The following is an 18,776-nucleotide window of genomic DNA, read 5'->3' as shown; positions in this document are numbered from 1 at the left end:
GCAGGTATTAGCGTAACTTTTTTCAAATGGGGACACTGAGGCACAGAGTGGCTAAGTAACCAACGAAAGGCTAATCACGTCCCTTGTCCACGAAGAGAAACCCGCCAAACCTCACCCGCGGGCAGCCCAAGCCCGACAACTTTACGCGCCGGCGTCTCCCAGAACCCCGGGGCGGGACCAAGTGGAGGAGGTCCCGCCCCGAAGGGAGGAAGTCCCGCCCCCGGACTTCCGCTCCAGCCCTCGCTGGCCCTCCCTCAGCTAGTAGGTACTCCCGGTCGGGATGGCGGAGAGCGGCGACCGCGGCGGGCAGCAGGCGCCCTGCGGGTACGACAGCTACCGCTCGCCGCTTGCCTCCCGCTATGCCAGCCCGGAGATGTGCTTCGTGTTTAGTGACAGGTACAAATTCCGGACCTGGCGGCAGCTCTGGCTGTGGCTGGCGGAGGCCGAGCAGGTAACGGGCCACGGGGACAGGGGCCGGGCTGGGAGAGGCGGGCCCGCTCGGCACGTGCGCGGCTCGGCGCCGGGCTTGGGCTTGGACTTGGGCTTGGGCCTGGGCCTGGCCCCAGGGGGCAGCTGCCCCGCTATTTTCGGCCGAGTATCCCTTTCCTGAGGTGCTATGGCCCGAGGAAGGTCAGGGCAGGAGGCCCGGGAGCGACACCTGTTGCCTCCCTAGTTTAGACTCACAGAGGGTTAGGGACGCGGAGGCGGCGGCGAGAAGTGCACCCTGTGGTTTTAAGGCTTTATCTTGGCCGTTCCTGCTGGAATACTCCGCTGGCCACGGACCCTGAGCGCTCCTTACGTGCTTGTGTGCTGTTCTAATTTCTTTACACGTCTTTTCCCGTTTAACTCGTACAAACTTCGCAAACTAGGTGGTGCCTTTTCCACATTATATGTGGAAATTCCACATGGTATGGGCGAAATCAAGCCTCAGTGATAGCCACGCGCGTTGTTGGCTCCTAACCATTAATAGCGGAACCGGGATGTTAACTTGGGTTCGGTGCCGAGCCTGAGCACTCAGCCACTTTATTTTCCACGGTGCCTCGATGGAGTTAGGGACAGGAGTGTCACTACAAAATTCGTATTTCCTAGGCCGCTATTTCCCGTCCATTCGGCTGCGTTTTGCCTTTCTAAGGAGGGAGAATCAGGGTAAGGGATTATTTGATGGGATTTCTGGTGTCTTTTTTTTAAGAGCTGCATATAAAGCTGTTCAGCTCAGCGCTTTCAGAAATAGCTCCAGAGGGGCCTTCCCAGAGGATTTGAAGGAAGCTGAAGGTGATCCAGAGAGCTATAAAGTTTCAGACGAAAATGCCACAACAGGCAAGATGGCAGTGTCCTCTCAAAGGGCATCAATAAACTTGGAAACAATCTGAGCGCGTGCCTGGGACCGAGGTATAGTCGAACTCCCCAAGCAGAAAACTCACTAGATTTTCCACTTCCCCTTCATTGTGCTCAAGAAAATTAAGTGACATAATAATAGAAGACACATTTATCATGTCTACTGTATGCCAGGCACTGTCTTAAGACCTTGCATACTAATGGCTCATTAACCCTCAGAAAAATCCTGTATAGTAAGTACTGTTTTACAGATGTTTGACAGATGACAGAATGGAGACACAGAAAGACTTCACCAACTATCGGCTAAAATGACAGTAATGAGTAGAAAAGGACCTGAATAGGGTGTTGTGATTTATCATGTACTGGCATGTACTCTTTTCTCTTTCATATGATACTCCATTATATAGATGAGGGTAGGGGCATTCAAAAATGCCAGGATCACCATAACTAGGAAACGTCTTCTAGCAGGAATGGAAATGTGGAGTCCTCTGAATATGCATTCAGATTTCAGATTCAGATTATGCATTTCCTCTGCTGAGTCAGCACATTGCCTGAAATGCATACACGTTTGGTATAATCTGAGTTTGGAATATGTTAGGGTGTCGAAATTAGCATAAACTGCGCAGTGATTTTTAGTAGCTAAGAAGAAAATTGAATAAGAGATCGGGAGGAATGCAGAAAAGCAGGGGTAGGGGATGAATTTCAACAAGATGCCTTGCTTGGGGGCAGGAAGCAGTTCCGCCACACTGCCCCCTGCTGCTTTGCTTTGGAAGGAGACCTGAGATACCCTCTGTTGTCATAAAGCTTGACCTGAGCTATCGAAATTTGGCTAGTGTGACTGAGGAACTGAATTTTTACTTTTTAATTTCAATCAGCTTACATGTAAATCGCCATATCTGGCAAGTAGCTACCGTCTTAAACAAGATAGGCCTTCGATGCATGAACCTCCCCAGGGTCAAGGCTTGGGAGTTTCAAGACAGGTTTGAGTGAATTTCACCACTGTGTATTTAGCACTTGAATCCAGGATTCTGAGCTGCCTCTGGGCTGCAAGCTGTTTTTTTCCAGCCTGGTTTTTCCAGTGATGAATGAATGTAAGATGTTTATGTGTCTATTTTCTCAATAACTTCCTGTAGTGGTTTTCAGTTTTACTGAGTTTGCTGTGTATAATTTGTTGGCAAAACCACTTGCAACATTCTTAATTCTCCTTTCTCAAAGTAAATCCATCTGGGTCAAAAGTAAAGTTTTGACCTGGATCCCTTACTGTGGGCACTTACGGGCCAAGCACTAAGGGGTAAGTAAGCAATAAAAACAAACTCTCCTCTTATGGAGTGTACATTCTAGGGGGAGGGACAGGCTAATGCGTTTGTAAAAGTGTCATGTGGTATTAAGTGCTGTAGATAAATTTAGGTTAAAGGGATAGTTGAGGGTGCCTGGGTGGCTCAGTGGGTTAAGCCGCTGCCTTCGGCTCTGGTCATGATCTCAGGGTCCTGGGATCGTTAGGCCGCTGCCTTCAGCTCAGGTCATGATCTCAGGGTCCTGGGATCGAGTCCTGCATCAGGCTCTCTGCTCAGCAGGGAGCCTGCTTCCTCCTCTCTCTCTCTGCCTGCCTCTCTGCCTACTTGTGATCTCTCTCTGTCAAATAAATAAATAAAATCTTAAAAAAAAAAAAAGAGATAGTTGAATGACATATAAGAAGGATGTTTCATTTGGGACTTGGGAAGGACCTCTTTGAGGTGATGACATTTGAGCCCAAAGACCAAAATATGTGAGCCAGGCAGAGATATAAAGGCAGAGAGAACAAAGATCAGAATATATTATTGCATATTCTGGCATTTACTTAGAATGTAATTTACATTATTTAAGAAAATCGTGCCCTCGGGTGCCTGGGTGACTTAGTTAAGTGTCTGCCTTCTGCTCAGGTCAGGATCCCAGGGTCCTGGCTGGTTGGGGAGTCTGCTTCTCCCTATGCCCCCCACACCCACTTGCTGGAGGGTGCAAGCTCTCTCTTTCTCTCTCTCAAAAATAAAAAAATTTTTTAAAAAGGAAAAAAAACCTTGTGCCCTCCAGGGAGTCTGGGTGGCTCAGTTGGTCAAGCATCCAACTCTTGGTTTTGGCTTGGTGGTGATCTCAGGGTAGTGGGATCAAGCCCTGCGTGGTGCTTCCTAGGCAGTCTGCTTGGGATTCTTTCTTCCTCTGACCCTCCCCGTGTGCATGCATGTTCCCCCCCATAAATAAATACAATCTTTTTTTTTTTTTTTTAAAGATTTTATTTATTTATTTGCCAGAGAGAGAGAGAGAGTGAGCACAGGCAGATAGAGTGGCAGCAGAGGCAGAGGGAGATGCAGGCTTCCCGCCGAGCAAGGAGCCCGATGTGGGACTCGATCCCAGGACACTGGGATCATGACCTGAGCTGAAGGCAGCCGTTTAACCAACTGAGCCACCCAGGCATCCCTTTTTTTAAGACTTCATGTATTTGAAAGAGGGAGAGTGAGCGAGAGAGAGAGCGCGGTGCATGAGCAGAGGGAGGGAGAGAAGCAGACTCTCCTGCTAAGCAGGGAGCTGGATGCGGTTCTTGATCCTAGGACTCTGGTATCCTGACCTAAGCTGAAGGCAGTATCTTTTTTTTTTTTTTTTTTTCCAAGGAAGAAAGAGCTATTTTTTTTTTAAGATTTTATGTATTCATTTGACAGAGAGAAATCACAAGTAGCTGGAGAGGCAGGCAGAGAGAGAGAGGGAAGCAGGCTCCCTGCTGAGCAGAGAGCCTGATGCGGGACTCAATTCCAGGACCCTGGGATCATGACCCGAGCCGAAGGCAGCGGCTTAACCCACTGAGCCACCCAGGCGCCCCTGAAGGCAGTATCTTAACTGACTGAGCCACCCAGGTGCCCCAAAATAAATAAAATCTTAAAAAAAGAAAACATGCCCTCCTCCCCATGTACTTTTCGTTGCCCCCAATTTTATTTTTATTTTTTCTAAAGATTTATTGATTTATTTTAGAGAGAGTATGTGCGAGGGAGGGAGGGGTAGGGGCCAAAGGGAGAGGGAGACCAGCAGACACCCCCATTGAGCAGGGAGTCTGTGGCAGGGCTCCCTCCCAAGACCTTGAGGTCATGACCTGAGTTGAAATCAAGAGCCCGCATGGCTCAACCAACTGAGCCACCCAGATCCCCACCCCAAATTTGAATTTAAGAATTGGGAGGTGGGGCGTAAATGCTAAGATGAACCATTTTTTTTTTTTCTTGGTGTCACTTCAAGTCGTTGTGACATTTGAGGTTATTTATTTTGCTTTGCCTGTTCTGCAGACATTGGGTTTGCCTATCACAGATGAACAGATCCAGGAGATGAGGTCAAATCTGGACAACATCGACTTCAAGATGGCAGCTGAGGAGGAGAAGCAGTTGCGACATGATGTGATGGCTCACGTGCACACGTTTGGCCACTGCTGCCCAAAAGCTGCAGCCATAATTCATCTTGGCGCCACCTCCTGCTACGTTGGAGACAATACGGTAAGAACCTCTGTTTAGTTTCCACTTAGGATTCAGTCTTCATAATGGATTTATGAATTTTATGTGATTTTTGTCTAATTTTAGGAAGTGATTCCATAGATCATTAGCTGTAGGGGTTTCATAAACTCAGGAATTTTCTGCTTTTGTTATCCTTCCAATCTAAACTATAAGCCCCTAATGACTTCCGTAATGGAAGACTGGCAGATGCAGTTTATGCATTGGTTGGCGGGACCCAAGTCAAGGTCTTAGTGTTTTAGTGGCAAGGCCATTGTCCAGACGGGGTTTCTTTCCAAAGTCCTTTATAACTCTTTATTGTAACTTCTGGGGTGGGGGGAAAGGTTTGCATTAGGATTCTTTCACAAAACACTTAATTGGCAGAGGAGTTTATCGTCAAACATGAAAAAGTAATATCACATTTTCTTAAGAGTTTACTAGGCCCTTGGCAGTGTTCTGACCACTTTATATGTCTTACTTCATTTATTCTTCACAACCATAAGAGAGTTGCTTTTATCTCCATTTTTCGATGGCTTTTTGAGGTGTAGTTTACATACCATAAATTTCCCTATCTCAAATGTGCAGTTCAGTGAGTTTTGGTAAATTGTTACAGTTCAGCCTTTGCTTCAGTCTGGATTGTGGCACATCCATCACACTGAGGGGTTCTTATGCCTGTTGGCAGTCAGTTCCCACTCCTGCTCTCCAGCCCAAACAACCACTGACCTGCTTTCTTTCTCTGTAGTTTTGCCTTTTCTGGTAATGTCCTATAAATGGAATCAGAATGTGTAGTCTTTTGGATCTGGCTTTATGATTCCTCTCTCTACGGATGAGGACATTTAGGTTGAAGAACTTGCCTAATGTCACACCGCTAGAAAGGATACATGCCCAGGGAGAATGGCTCCAAAGCTGTGCTCTGGATCACACTGTGCCGGGGGGACCAGAAGTTCTATTCCAGATACCCTTCCAAGTCAGAAAGAAGCCACTGATTTTTAAATTGCCCCAAATACTTAGAGTCTCAAGTGGTACATAATTAAAGGCATCTGTGTGTAATTGGTGACTCAAATAATGGAAGAACTACAATCCCTTTCCTTGGAATACACTTTATTTTTTATTTTTTACATATACCCAGTGTGTAGTTGGGCTCCACAATTACTGTCTCATGTGAGTTGGCCTGAAATGCATATCCTGTTTCCCTCAAGGACAGCTTTAAATTTCCTAAACCTTGATATTCTGGTTCATGTCTTTTTGTTGTTGTTGTTGTTGTTGTCAGCAATGGTAGATGTGGACACAGATAGGGGAAACTAATGGAATGTTCCCCCTGGAAGCTTCTCTGAGACTCAGGAATTTCTCTTTGGGAGCTCGGTGACCTGGACATCTTCACAGTATTCAGGATGGAAGTTTGCCCCGTGACTGTTTTCCAGTCATTTTAGATACCATGTACACTGGCCTTTGGGGGTATAAGGATTTTGTTCCTTGGAGATTGCAGAAGTACTGCTCTCCAGGTTGATGTGCTTTTAAAACAGTAACCTGAAAAGAACAACTTCTGCTAGGATCTTCTGGCTTGCACCGAGGGTAGCTTATAGTGAGATAAGTGGCTAGCTGAGAAGCCCAGTTGTGAGGGCTAAAAGGGGTTATGTAATATTGTTTGGGCCAAGCTGTTTAATGTGAGACCACTGCATTTTCCTTTGCAGGACCTGATTATTCTTAGAAACGCATTTGACCTGCTTTTGCCAAAGGTAAGGAGTTGGCAGCAGTTTCTTGTCAGCCCTGGTTTCCCCAAGATAGGACATGGCACCACTTTCAAATAAATCAACATAACGTGAATATAAATAGGTTGTCTTTTACTCAGGGAACGATCCTGTGTCAGATCTGTAGAACTAATTGTTTCTTTGGGTTAAAATGCTCTAAGCAAATGCTTTTTAAAACATAGCCTTTAAAGGGATTCCTCGGTGGCTCAGTTGGTTAAGCAGCTGCCTTCGGCTCAGGTCATGATCCCAGCGTCCTGGGATCGAGTCCCACATCGGGCTCCTTGCTCCGCAGGGAGCCTGCTTCTCCCTCTGACTCTGCCTGCCACTCTTGGTCTGCCTGTGCTCGCTCTCGCTAGCTCTCTCTGACAAATAAATAAATAAAATCTTAAAAAAAACAAAACAAAACATAGCCTTTAAAAATAAATAGATAAATAAAACATAGCCTTTTAGGAGCTCCTGGGTGGCTCAGTGGGTTCAGCGTCTGCCCCAACTCAGGTCATGATCCCAGAGTCCTGGGATCAAACCCCCTGTGGGCTCCCTGCTCAGCTTGAGCCTGCTTCTCCGTCTCTCTCTGTTGCTCCCCCTGATTATGTTCCCTCTTTCACTGTGTCTTTCTCATAAAATCTTCAAAAACAATGAAAATATGGGGCACCTGGGTGGCTCAGTGGGTTAAAGCCTCTGCCTTCAGCTCAGGTCATGGTCCCAGGGTCCTGGGATTGAGCCCCACATCGGGCTCTCTGCTCCGTGGGGACCCTGCTTCCTCCTCTCTCTGTCTCTCTCTGCCTGCCTCTCTGCCTACTTATGATCTCTGTCTGTCAAATAAATAAATTTTAAAAATCTTAAAAAAAAAATTTTAAAAATGAAAATAAAACATAGCCTTTTAAATGAAGGAAGTTAACTACCTGCTTATTGTTGGAATATGTGGGTCAGATTTGTGATTTTATCCTGTTTTTTTCTGCATGAGCACATAAGTGATCTTTAAATTGTGCAGAAAAAGTTCATGACTCTAGGTAGTCAACTCAATTTTCAAATATTGGTTGCTTTGAACTCATGAAGGCACTTTGGGATACAAAGATGAAAAGATATGCCTCTGCCTTCCACAGGCTGGAGATCTAATTTACATTGTCTAAATTTATATTTATATTTATATTTTTATAATATAAATTTATATTGTCTAAAAGTTTAACTCCTGATTATATAGCAAGCTCACAGTGAACTCATTCTTCTCTACATGGTCTTTCTTACAGCTTGCTAGAGTGATCTCTCGGCTTGCTGACTTTGCTAAAGAACAAGCTGATCTTCCCACCTTAGGTTTCACACATTTCCAGTAAGTGATATGATTACTTCTTGGGACTTGGGCTAGTTTGTGTGCATTTGGCTTTCATTTCTTTCTTCAGTTTCCCTTCTCTGTGGAAGCCTAGAGGTGAAGAATCTCAAAACATAGTTTAGCAGATAACTTGGGATGCTTATGAGGAATGAACATTGTCCCTACCGTAAAAGCTAGATTCTTAAGAGTTCATTGGGGGAATATTGGGAAATCTGGATCAGGAGCCGTAGAAAATATTCATGCTCCTTGATTTAGTAATTCCATTTTTAAGACTCTAGCCCAAGGAAGTAATCTAAATTATGCAAAAAGCCTTATGTACAAAGATCTCTGTTAAACGACATGTTGGTTTTGGTAGTAAGCATTGGGAATAATCTAAATGTCCAGAATAAGAGAATAATTAAATAAGGTATAGTATGTAGTATATTCATAGGCTAGAATAATACGCAGCCATTAAAGTGATGCTTGTAAGTCTAATACCATGGAAATATACTTAGGTTAATGTTGTAGAATAAAGACCGCATATAAATTGTATAAAGATTGGAAGAAAATACACCAAGATATAAATCCTGATTTATCTCGTTTGTGGCATAATAGGATAAGTACATTTTTCCCCTATAAAGTGTGCACATATTTTTATGATTATCAACTAAAATCCTTTTCAAAAGCAGAGAATGTCATTTTTGGAATGCTAGTAGCGAACTTCTAATGATGACATTCCAGTAGTGGCGTGTTAGCATTTGCCTTACAGTTTAGTGGGATATCGAGTGGCAACAAGGATATTATCTCCTATAACTTAGGAGAGGCTGTTGAGTTTAATCTTCTCAAAGTTCAGGTCTGCATTTCTCGGTAGCAGAAAGCTGAGGGAATTGTCATGAGGAGTCCGTGTGCGGTATGTGGGGTGGCCATGACGAACGTGGCCTTCTGTTGGCAGCTCCTCTTCCGCTCCTGTGAGTAGTGGAGAGTGTCTGAGAACGCGTGCATCCTGGTGTTCCTGTGCGCGGAGCGTGATGAGGGCACCTGCTGCCCCAGTTAGCAGCATTAGGCGCTCAGAAAAGTGCTGATGCATGAGTATCACCTCAGCATAGTCAGTTCCTGCACTTAAAATGCAGCAGCTCTGGGGCACCTGGCCGGCTTAGTCAGTCGAACACGTGACTCTCGATCTCTGGGTTGTGGGTTCAAGCCCCATGTTGTACATGAAGCCTACTTAAAAAGGTTGGGGGCGGGTGCCTGAGTGGCCCAGTGGGCTAAAGCCCCTACCTTCAGCTCAGGTCATGATCTCAGGGTATTGGGATCGAGCCCCACATCAGGCTCTCTGCTCAGTGGGGAGCCTGCTTCCCCCTTTTCTCTCTGCCTGCCTCTCTGCCAACTTGTGATCTATGACTGTCAAATAAATACATAAAAAATCTTAAAAAAAAAAAAAAAAGGAGTGGGGTGCCTGGGTGGCTCAGTCAGTTAAGCGGCTGACTTGGTTTTGGCTTAGGTCATGATGTCAGGGTCCTGGGAGCCAGCCCGGCATTGGGCTCCCTGCTCTCTCGTCCCTTCCCCTCAAATAAATAAACTTTTATTTTTTTTATTTATTTATTTTTTTTTTTAAAGATTTTATTTATTTGACAGACAGAGATCACAAGTGGGCAGAGAGGCAGGCAGAGAGAGGGAGGAGGAAGCAGGCTCCCCGCTGAGCAGAGAGCCCGATGCGGGGCTCGATCCCAGGACCCTGAGATCATGACCTGAGCCGAAGGCAGCGGCTTTAACCTACTGAGCCACCCAGGTGCCCCATAAATAAACTTTTAAAAAGGGGGGAAAGGGAAGCAGCTTTATTTTTTTTATTTTTATTTTTTAAAGATTTTATTTATTTATTTGACAGAGATCACAAGTAGGCAGAGGGGCAGGCAGAGAGAGAGGAGGAAGCAGGCTCCCTGCTGAGCAGAGAGCCTGATGTGAGGCTCGATCCCAGGACCCTGGGATCATGAACTGAGCCAAAGGCAGAAACTTTAACCCACTGAACCACCCAGGTGCCCCAGGAAGCAGCTTTATTGAGATAAAATTCACCCTTTTTAAGTCTGCAATTAGTGATCGGGTTTTTTTTTTAAAGATTTATTGATTTTAGAGAAAGAGCATGAGCCAGGGGAGGTGCAGAGGGAGAGACACTCTCAAACAGACTCCCTGCTGAGCACAGAGCCTGATGCAGGGCTTAATCCCATGACCTGAGATCACGACCTGAGCCGAAATCAAGAGTCCCCGGATGCCCAACTGATGGAGCTGCCCAGGTGCCCGTAATGCGTGTTTTTTAGTACATTTACAGAATTACATAGTCACCAGTACATAATTTCAGAATATTTCCATTACCTCTCAAAAAAACCCATACCCCACATACCAGTCACTCCTATTACCCTCCTTAACTATCCCCTGGCAGTCACAATCTATTTTTCTGTCTATGGATCTGCTGCTTCTGGATGTTTTATTTAAAGAGTCATGCAGTATTCCTCTTACTATGACTGACTTTGTTTGCTTAATGTTTTCAGGGCTCGTAGCATGTAGAGTGCTTCGTCTCTCTTTGTAGCTGAAGTGGTGGCTATACCAGATTTTGTTTTCCATTCTTCCATTGATAGACATTTGAGTTGCTTCTACTTTGTGCCTGTTATGTGCAATGCTGTCATGAACAGATCCAAGCAAAGCCATCCGTTTATATCTTTCCTTGTAGCAGTAATCTGCTTGGGAGAGTTAGCTAGAAAACGCCGTGAGATTAATGGGGGACATACTGTGGCTCATGGTATGCCTTCATGGTGCCAGCTGTTCATGTCATTAGCCTGACGGAAGTGAAAATCCATCTGGGATGAGCTAGACCATCTATTAGAACTCCAACCTTACTGTAGTATATTCATACTTATACTTTACACTCCGAAACAGACCTGCAGTAGATTGATTTAGACTTAGGACGGGGAGCAAAGCCCTCGTCTGTTACATTAGAGTCCGTTGGTTATGTCTTTTGGGGGCTGTTCTCCACAGCATGGCTAGCTCCTTCTCAGACCTTGTCTCTCAGAGGCCTTCCTTTGTTGACAGTCTAGAGTAGCTTTCTCCAGTGTCCTCATTATTTTATGTTTTCACATTTGTGACCAAAAATCAGTAGTTACTTCATTTGCTTGTTTATACCACAGTGTGAGCTCCATTGGACAGGAACCTTCTCTGTGTTTGCTGTATTTTCAAAACCAAGAACACATTGGATATTTGGCAAGTGTTTGTTACATGAGTGTATTTGACTTGCCAAAGTCTGGGAACAAACAAAACAGACATTGTGCCTGCCCTTCTATTGCCTCTTGATGATAAAGAACTATGTTAGAAGACCTTTAGCTCTATAATCATTGAATATTTATAAATGACATTGAATTTCTTTATCCTTATTTACCCAAACCTCTTAGTCTGTTTTTGTCTACACCATTTTCTCTGTCTCTTACTTTAATTCTTACCCTTTCCAGGGATAGCAATAATTGTTCAAAAAAGGAATGAAGCTTTTATGAAGTAAGTCCTTGGTTTGAGACTTCTGTGTGTCCTTCTTGGGTCATTTTTAGGCCTGCTCAGCTGACCACAGTTGGGAAACGTTGCTGTCTTTGGATTCAGGACCTTTGTATGGATCTCCAGAACTTGAAGCGGGTCCGAGATGACCTGCGCTTTCGGGGTGTGAAGGGCACCACTGGCACTCAGGCCAGCTTCCTGCAGCTCTTCGAGGGAGATGACCAGAAGGTATTCTGAGAGCAACTGGGGGACACGCAAACTCAGTGGTGAGAACACCAGAAACAAAGCTGACCTCCAGGATGAGAGGAGGATTGATCTTGGGATGAGTGGAGTCTTTGGACCAGAGGAGTACCACGGGTTGAAACCTGGGTAGGATGTTGAGATGTTCTCATACTGGTCACACCTGGATTTCTACAGGGAGGTCTTTTTCTTCCAAGGTAGAGCAGCTTGACAAGATGGTGACAGAAAAGGCAGGATTTAAAAGGTAGGTAAATGGGAAAAGTGTTGGCTTCCCTATTCCCTGCTAAGTGATGAAAGCCCTGTGTTCAGTGTACCTCTTGATTTGACCCTAACTTTTTCCTCCTTCGTTCTTCTGCCCATTTTGTTTTATCTCTGGCCTGGGTTTTTATTTTCTTATAGTCTAGATTCTACTTTTTTTACAGTTTATAAGGAAAAAGGAAAGTGTTTACTTCTGAGATTTTTAGAGTAGTCTCACCCACATCGAGGTCCTCCCGTGGGTTCATCTAAATCTGACCATTTCCACTGAGGGCCACCAGGCTTCACCATGGCTGCTTGTTGCACGCATTTCCATCAGGTTATGACAAGACACGGGTACCCCAGGCCCACACTTCCTTCTTGGGCCTGGGTGTTAGGAAAAAGGGTGGAAGAACAGTTTGTTTCAGAAGCATGTGATCAGTGAGGTCATGGGGGCTCAGTAGGACTTAGTATACTAGTGAGACCAAGCTTTTGCTTAAGGTCTGTTTTTGCTCATTTGTTTGGCACAGTCACATTTTGAAAAAACTTTTTTTTCCCAGATTTTATTTGTAAGTAACCTCCACACTTACTTGAAAAACAACCTTGAGATTAAGAGTTGCATGCTCCGCCAACTGAACCAGCAGGTGCCCCTGAAATATTTAACTTATGATTCTTTTCCATTTATTTCTAGGGCTTTCATCATCACAGGGCAGACCTACACACGGAAACTGGATATTGAGGTGCTGTCCGTGCTGGCTAGCTTGGGGGCATCTGTGCACAAGGTGAGTGGTAGAGGCAGTTTGTGGGAGTGGGGCTGAGAGCTTTACATACCGCAGAGAGATAGAATTTGCCTCAGACTTCTATCTAGACTTATCTCTTGAGAGATGTCAAACTTCATTTTCACTGTCTGGGGTCTGCAGGTGACAGCTCTGAAATTAAGTGTGTTAAAAGGCAGGACTAGCTCCAGCGTTCTTATTAAAGCTCATCTTGCCTTGTCTGTCCTTGGTGTTCTGCAGCAGTGTTCCACACCGTGTTTCCATGCTCCCTTCCTTGTTATCCCTGCTCTTCAAGAGCCAGAAGGAGTCTGAGCAAGATATTCTCCAGGAGCTCTTAGAGAGGACGTGCTCTCCTCCTTCATCAGTCTAGCCCCTGCTCCCAGGGTCCTGCACACCAGCACTGTGGGATGATGCCTGTGGCCCTTTCCCCCCAGATTTGTACCGACATACGACTCCTGGCAAACCTCAAGGAGATGGAGGAACCCTTTGAAAAACAGCAGATTGGTGAGTGTTCTGGGAAGATGTGGGAGTGCTGCAGAGATGCTGGGAGGCCGGTGGGCATGTGTGAATAGCTCACCCAGCACTGTGCTTGGGCACTCACTGTCCTCTGAAGTCTCTGCATTTGCTTCACCTTGTACGTGGCAGGCTCAAGTGCAATGCCATACAAGCGGAACCCTATGCGCTCTGAGCGGTGCTGCAGCCTCGCCCGTCACCTGATGACCCTTATCATGGACCCGCTGCAGACGGCCTCTGTGCAGTGGTTTGAGCGCACACTGGATGATAGTGCCAATCGGTCAGTAGAAGGGGGGTGCTGTGTACAGCAAGTTGCGGGGAGGACCAGCAGAGGAGCCTGAAGGATGTTTTGAGCATCTGTACATTTTCTCCTTGTTGCCACGGAGCCTAGAGTGGTCTTGTCGCCGTAGAGGCTGGAGGGGTCTCCTTGTCCCCACAGATCCTGGAAGGATCTAACAGGGAGGCAAGAATATAGAACAGTGTGATGCGTGTTAGGATCATTGTGTGTGTGAGATCATCTCTGTGGGAGCTAAGATGGGGGAGTAGAGGAGGGTAGGGGGTAGAGGAGTCAGGGAAGGCTTCACAGAGGAGGTGATGCTCTAAGACTCAAGAAATAACAGACTTTTTTTTTTTTAAGATTTTATTTATTTATTTGACAGAGAGAGATCACAAGTAGGCAGAGAGAGGGGGAAGCAGGCACCCCGCTGAGGAGAGAGCCTGATGCAGGGCTCGATCCCCAGACCCTGAGATCATGACCTGAGCCAAAAGCAGAGGCTTTAACCCACTGAGCCACCCGGGTGCCCCAGACTTTTTTTTTTGAGATTTCATTTATTTATGTATTGAGAGAAAGCAAGAGAGCAGAAGCAGATGGAGGGGCAGAGGGAGAAGCAGGCTCCCTGCTGAGCAAGCATCCAACTCAGGGCTCCATCCCAGGACCCTGGGATCATGACCTGAGCCAAAGGCAGACACTTAGACAACTGAGGCAGTCAGGCGCTCCATGCTGTACTTTTTTTTTTTTTTTTTAAGATTTTATTTATTTGTCAGAGAGAGAGGGAGAGCAAGAGAGCACAGGCAGACAGAATGGCAGACAGAATGGCAGGCAGAGGCAGAGGGAGAAGCAGGCTCCCTGCCGAGCAAGGAGCCCGATGTGGGACTCGATCCCAGGAGGCTGGGATCATGACCTGAGCTGAAGGCAGCTGCTTAACCAACTGAGCCACCCAGGCGTCCCCATACTGTACTTTTTAAAAGTAGTTTCACATTACTCTGGTTTGCTTGCATTGTAGTAGGATCTGAAAAAAAAAAAAAAAAACATAGTTAAAGCTAACTCTCTGGGATCTTAGTGTAATCCGGGGAATAAGACATTGATGGAAATAAAACGTGTGAACTCATTCAGAAGTCAGCTGTTGCATACTTCTCACCAGGGTGTGACCTAATCAGATGTGCCCGCTAAAGCTCCCTGTAACAGTTTAGAGAATTGGATATAAGGGGACATGAATCTGGTCAGAACACGTTAGGAGGCTACTTTAAAAAAAGCTGCGTGCTCACTGGCACAGTGGCTTTGTGATCAGAGAGGAGGGGTATGGGTCTAAAATCGGGGGCAGATTGGCCGACCTTGGTGGTGGAGGAGTGAGAATTAAAATCATGATGTGGTGTTAGTGCCATTTACTGAGCAGGAGCCACAGGGAGCAGAAGAGTGGGTGTGACACGTGAGCAGGAAGCAGTGGAAAAGTGGCTGAGTGCAATTCAGGGTTTGAGGTGCTTACAGATCCACCAGGCGGAGCTCTCCAGTGGGGTGTCTGATCTGGCACGGAAGCAGGTGGCCTGGACAAGGGGTGATAGATGGCGGGGTCATCAGGATATGGGGGTAGCTGAAGTCATGAGATGAAAGGAAGTTGTCCACGTAGTACATGTGGCGTGACAAGTCAGTGAGGCAGCTTCTTGGGACACACCCTATATATGTCACTCAAATGGGTATTTGTTTAAAGAGATAACTGAACGGGCTGTTTGTTTTCTAGACGTATCTGTTTGGCTGAGGCATTTCTTACTGCAGATACGATACTGAATACGCTGCAGAACATTTCTGAAGGATTGGTGGTGTACCCTAAAGTAAGATGCCTCCATTGAACAGCAAAATGTTGGGGGGAGGGGTTGAATTGTGGGAGGGGAAGTGTAATCTCTTCCTGCTCTGAAGTGAATATGTTTGGGGAGCTGCATCCCGGTCTGCCTGAGCACATTCCGGAGGTGATGACGTAAGCTCTAGAGAACTAACCCTGGGATCCACAGACATGTTTGTAGAAGAGAGAAAAGGAACTCCTTTGGCTTACACTGTTCATGAGCAGAAATCATCAGCTGTGGCGTGACTGGCAGAGCAGACGATTTCCTTTGCCCGTTTTTAAGTACCTGAGGCAGATGGGTTCATTTCCGTTACATACTTGGCTCTTCAGATTGGGCATAGAAATTTCAACAAAGTTCCAGTTTCAGAAATCTTTCCGATGAAGCAATTTTTAAAAATTTATTTAAACCAGTATTCCTTTTTTAAATCAGAATAATACTTTGAGGAGGGTAGCCGGGATGGGAAGGGTGGGGTGGCTGGGCGATGGACATTGGGGAGTAAATGTGCAGTGGTGAGCACTGTGAGCTGTGTAAGACTAGTGAATCACAGACCTGTACCCCTGAAACAAATAATAGGTTATATGTTAATAAATAATAATACTACTTTGGATTAGAAAGAAAACTGAAAAATACACTGTTAATGAAAACGATCTATTCTACTCTCTGTCTTTACAAATACGATAGTTCATGTCCTGTGTGCGTTTTGCTGGTCACTTGGATCTCTTATTGCGTGTGTGTGACTTTGTAACCTTGAGCCATCTTAGGCCTGCATTCATTCTTCTAGGTAATTGAACGACGCATTCGGCAAGAGCTGCCTTTCATGGCCACAGAGAACATCATCATGGCCATGGTGAAAGCTGGGGGTAACCGCCAGGTTTGTTGATCCCTCATGGTCCTGGATGAGTGGAAAGTGCACCTTTAGTCCTGTTCTCCTCCCTTAAGGAGAATGAAAACATTTCTTTCTTCACCCTCAATCATGGTAGTGGTACACAGCAGTAACCGTATTCTGCCATAGAACAGGCTTTTCTCTAGAGAGTGATTGTGGTGAACTTGGGTTGTTAAAAGCGAATCACTTAGTCACCTGTAGAAAAGGTCCACTCCTAGTGAAGGAATTAGGTTTGAATTTCCAAACAGGAAATGGTGGGGGAGTGGGCAGGACAGAAGAGCACACGGTTCGTGAGGCTTTAGAGGAGGGAGTGCAAGATGGGCATTTACTTCAGGTTCAGCCTAGGATAAGGTCAGAGGGTCAAGATCTTGGAGTCAGACTGTGAGGGGAACCACTTCAGCCTAGAAGGGCTTTGTGTACTAGCCACAGACAGAATGGATGTGATGTTGGATGACTTCTTAAGATGTTCAGATGCCCTCTTAGTAAATAAGCCAACCATACCTCATTGTCTTCCCAGGATTGCCATGAGAAAATCAGAGTGCTTTCGCAGCAGGCAGCTGCTGTGGTCAAGCAGGAAGGGGGTGACAATGACCTCATAGAGCGAATCCAGGCCGATGCCTACTTCAGTCCCATTCACTCCCAGCTGGACCATCTACTGGATCCTTCTTCGTTTACAGGTCGTGCATCCCAACAGGTAAGCACCAGAAAACTTCCATAGCACTGTAAGCCTCCCCAAATGCGCTCTTTTTAAAATTTTTATTTTTTAATTTTTTTTTGAAAGAGCCTGTGCAAGTGGGGGCTAGGGCGCTGGGGGGAGGGCAGAGGAAGAGGGAGAGTCTTAGACTCCACACCCTGCATGAAGCCCAACACAGGGCGTGATCTCATGACCCTGAGATCATGATCTGAACTCAAATCAAGAGTTGGATGCTTAACCAAGCCATCCACGTGCCCCCAAAATGCCCTCTATTTACACTGCTGGGCTACAGAACCTAGAATACTGTCTTCAATGTTTCTACTTTTATAAGAGGTACGATGAGAGTGAGGCTAGTCAGAAAGCATTCAGAGCAGGCTAACGTGATGATTTGGTTGTTTTGAGCTGTCTTAAGTATTTCTCCCTGTGATTTCTCTGAATTCTGGTCTGGAGCATGTGGTATAATGGACAAAGATTGGGTTTTACCCTCAGGAAGATCCGTCAGGTTCGTTCCTGACTTCTGGCTTTCAATGGCCAGCAGGTTAAGAATACATATCTCACAGGCTGGTGGTTACATGGATCAAAAGACCTAGCACAGTGTTTAATGCATAGTAAGTATTCAGTAAATGTCATTTTCCCTCTTGGTCTTTTAGAGACTGTAAGAGCTAATTCAAAAAGACGTACGAGTGCGGACGAGGTGCTCATTATGCATTCGGATACTATGCTTCGTTCTGGGGGTCAAAACTTGGTGGGGAAGTCTTATAAAGAGGTCATAACACCAAGGAATGCCTACAGGATTTGTGGGAAGCACATTCTTTGGGATCACAAAAGAGGAATAGAACAGCTCTAAAATAGGAGAGGTCCGGAAAGGCTTCCTGGAAGACTTGACATCTGAGTTGAATCTTAGGGACAAGTAGGAACTGGCATATAACATAGTTCAGCATGGGAGAGAAACTGCAGTCATTTCAGTGTTGCTGGAGCACCAAGTGCCCAGAAATAGTTACAGGCTTTCAAGTTGGAAGACAGACTGGAGGCAGGAGACCAGCAAGGAAGCTGCCAGAGGCGGCCACGCAGTACATGGTGAGGGCGTTGAGCCAAAGTGGTAGATACAGATAAGGGGAGAGATTGCAGGGCCGGTTAGCAAGTTAGTCACTTGGCAGCTGGTTGAATGAGGAGGAAAGAAGCAGTGATGATTTTAGCTGGGGGAACCGGTTGGGCGATGGGGAGACCAACTTCCGCTGGGCTGGGCTGGGCTGGGCTGCTTTGTGGGGAAGCACATGGGGGCAGGGTGGGTTGAGCTGCCTCAGCCTAGGGCCAGATTCCTGACAGGTGGTTGAGAAAAATGGAAGTTCACTGGTGGAGTAAGAGCTTTATCAAATTATTTCTCAGTGATATAAATGGACATTGAAAAAAGCTTTATCAAATTTACATCTTGACATTTTCTTTTGTCTTATATTTGCTTTCCTTTTTGGCAGGTGCAGAGATTCTTAGAAGAGGAGGTATATCCCCTGCTGAAACCATATGAAAGTGTAATGAAGGTGAAAGCAGAATTATGTCTGTAGCGTTGGAAAAAATTAAACAAGAAGTCGTTGGCTTCATTAACTTTTATTGCTGAGTCTTGGAAAATGTTATTCTGATGCTTTATTTTACCTTTTACCTGTCACCTTAAATTGATGCGGCGCTTTTTTCTTTGCATAGTGCCTTCAAATTCTCAAGGTTTACAAAGCAGAAATAAATCATGTTGGGGCGCCTGGGTGGCTCAGCTGGTTAAGCATCTGACTCTTCTTGATTTCAGCTCAGGTCGTGATCTCAGGGTTGTGAGATCGAGCCCCATGTGAGGCTCAGCTCTGGGTGTGGAGCCTGCTTAAGATTCTCCTTCTCAGGGCGCCTGGGTGGCTCAGTGG

At 45.8% G+C, this 18,776-nt stretch overlaps 1 protein-coding gene across 1 annotated transcript; it reads left to right on the top strand.

The window, feature by feature from the left end:
• Window positions 1-234: 234 nt before the first annotated feature.
• ADSL (adenylosuccinate lyase) lies at window positions 235-18,480 on the top strand. Its single transcript, XM_059401950.1, has 13 exons — window positions 235-451; window positions 4,638-4,841; window positions 6,527-6,571; window positions 7,831-7,910; window positions 11,477-11,648; window positions 11,858-11,904; window positions 12,586-12,676; window positions 13,105-13,174; window positions 13,316-13,463; window positions 15,199-15,289; window positions 16,080-16,169; window positions 16,699-16,875; window positions 18,348-18,480. The coding sequence occupies exons 1-13, from the start codon at window positions 281-283 to the stop codon at window positions 18,432-18,434; spliced, it is 1,473 nt and encodes a 490-aa protein (XP_059257933.1). The 5' UTR covers window positions 235-280; the 3' UTR covers window positions 18,435-18,480.
• Window positions 18,481-18,776: the final 296 nt, after the last annotated feature.

The sequence above is a fragment of the Mustela nigripes genome, chromosome 6 (genome assembly GCF_022355385.1).
Source record: "Mustela nigripes isolate SB6536 chromosome 6, MUSNIG.SB6536, whole genome shotgun sequence".
In the NCBI taxonomy this organism is placed as follows: Eukaryota; Metazoa; Chordata; class Mammalia; order Carnivora; family Mustelidae; genus Mustela; species Mustela nigripes.
The sequence above is the reverse complement of the archived record's forward strand: the minus strand, read 5'-3'. Positions and strand labels throughout refer to the sequence as shown.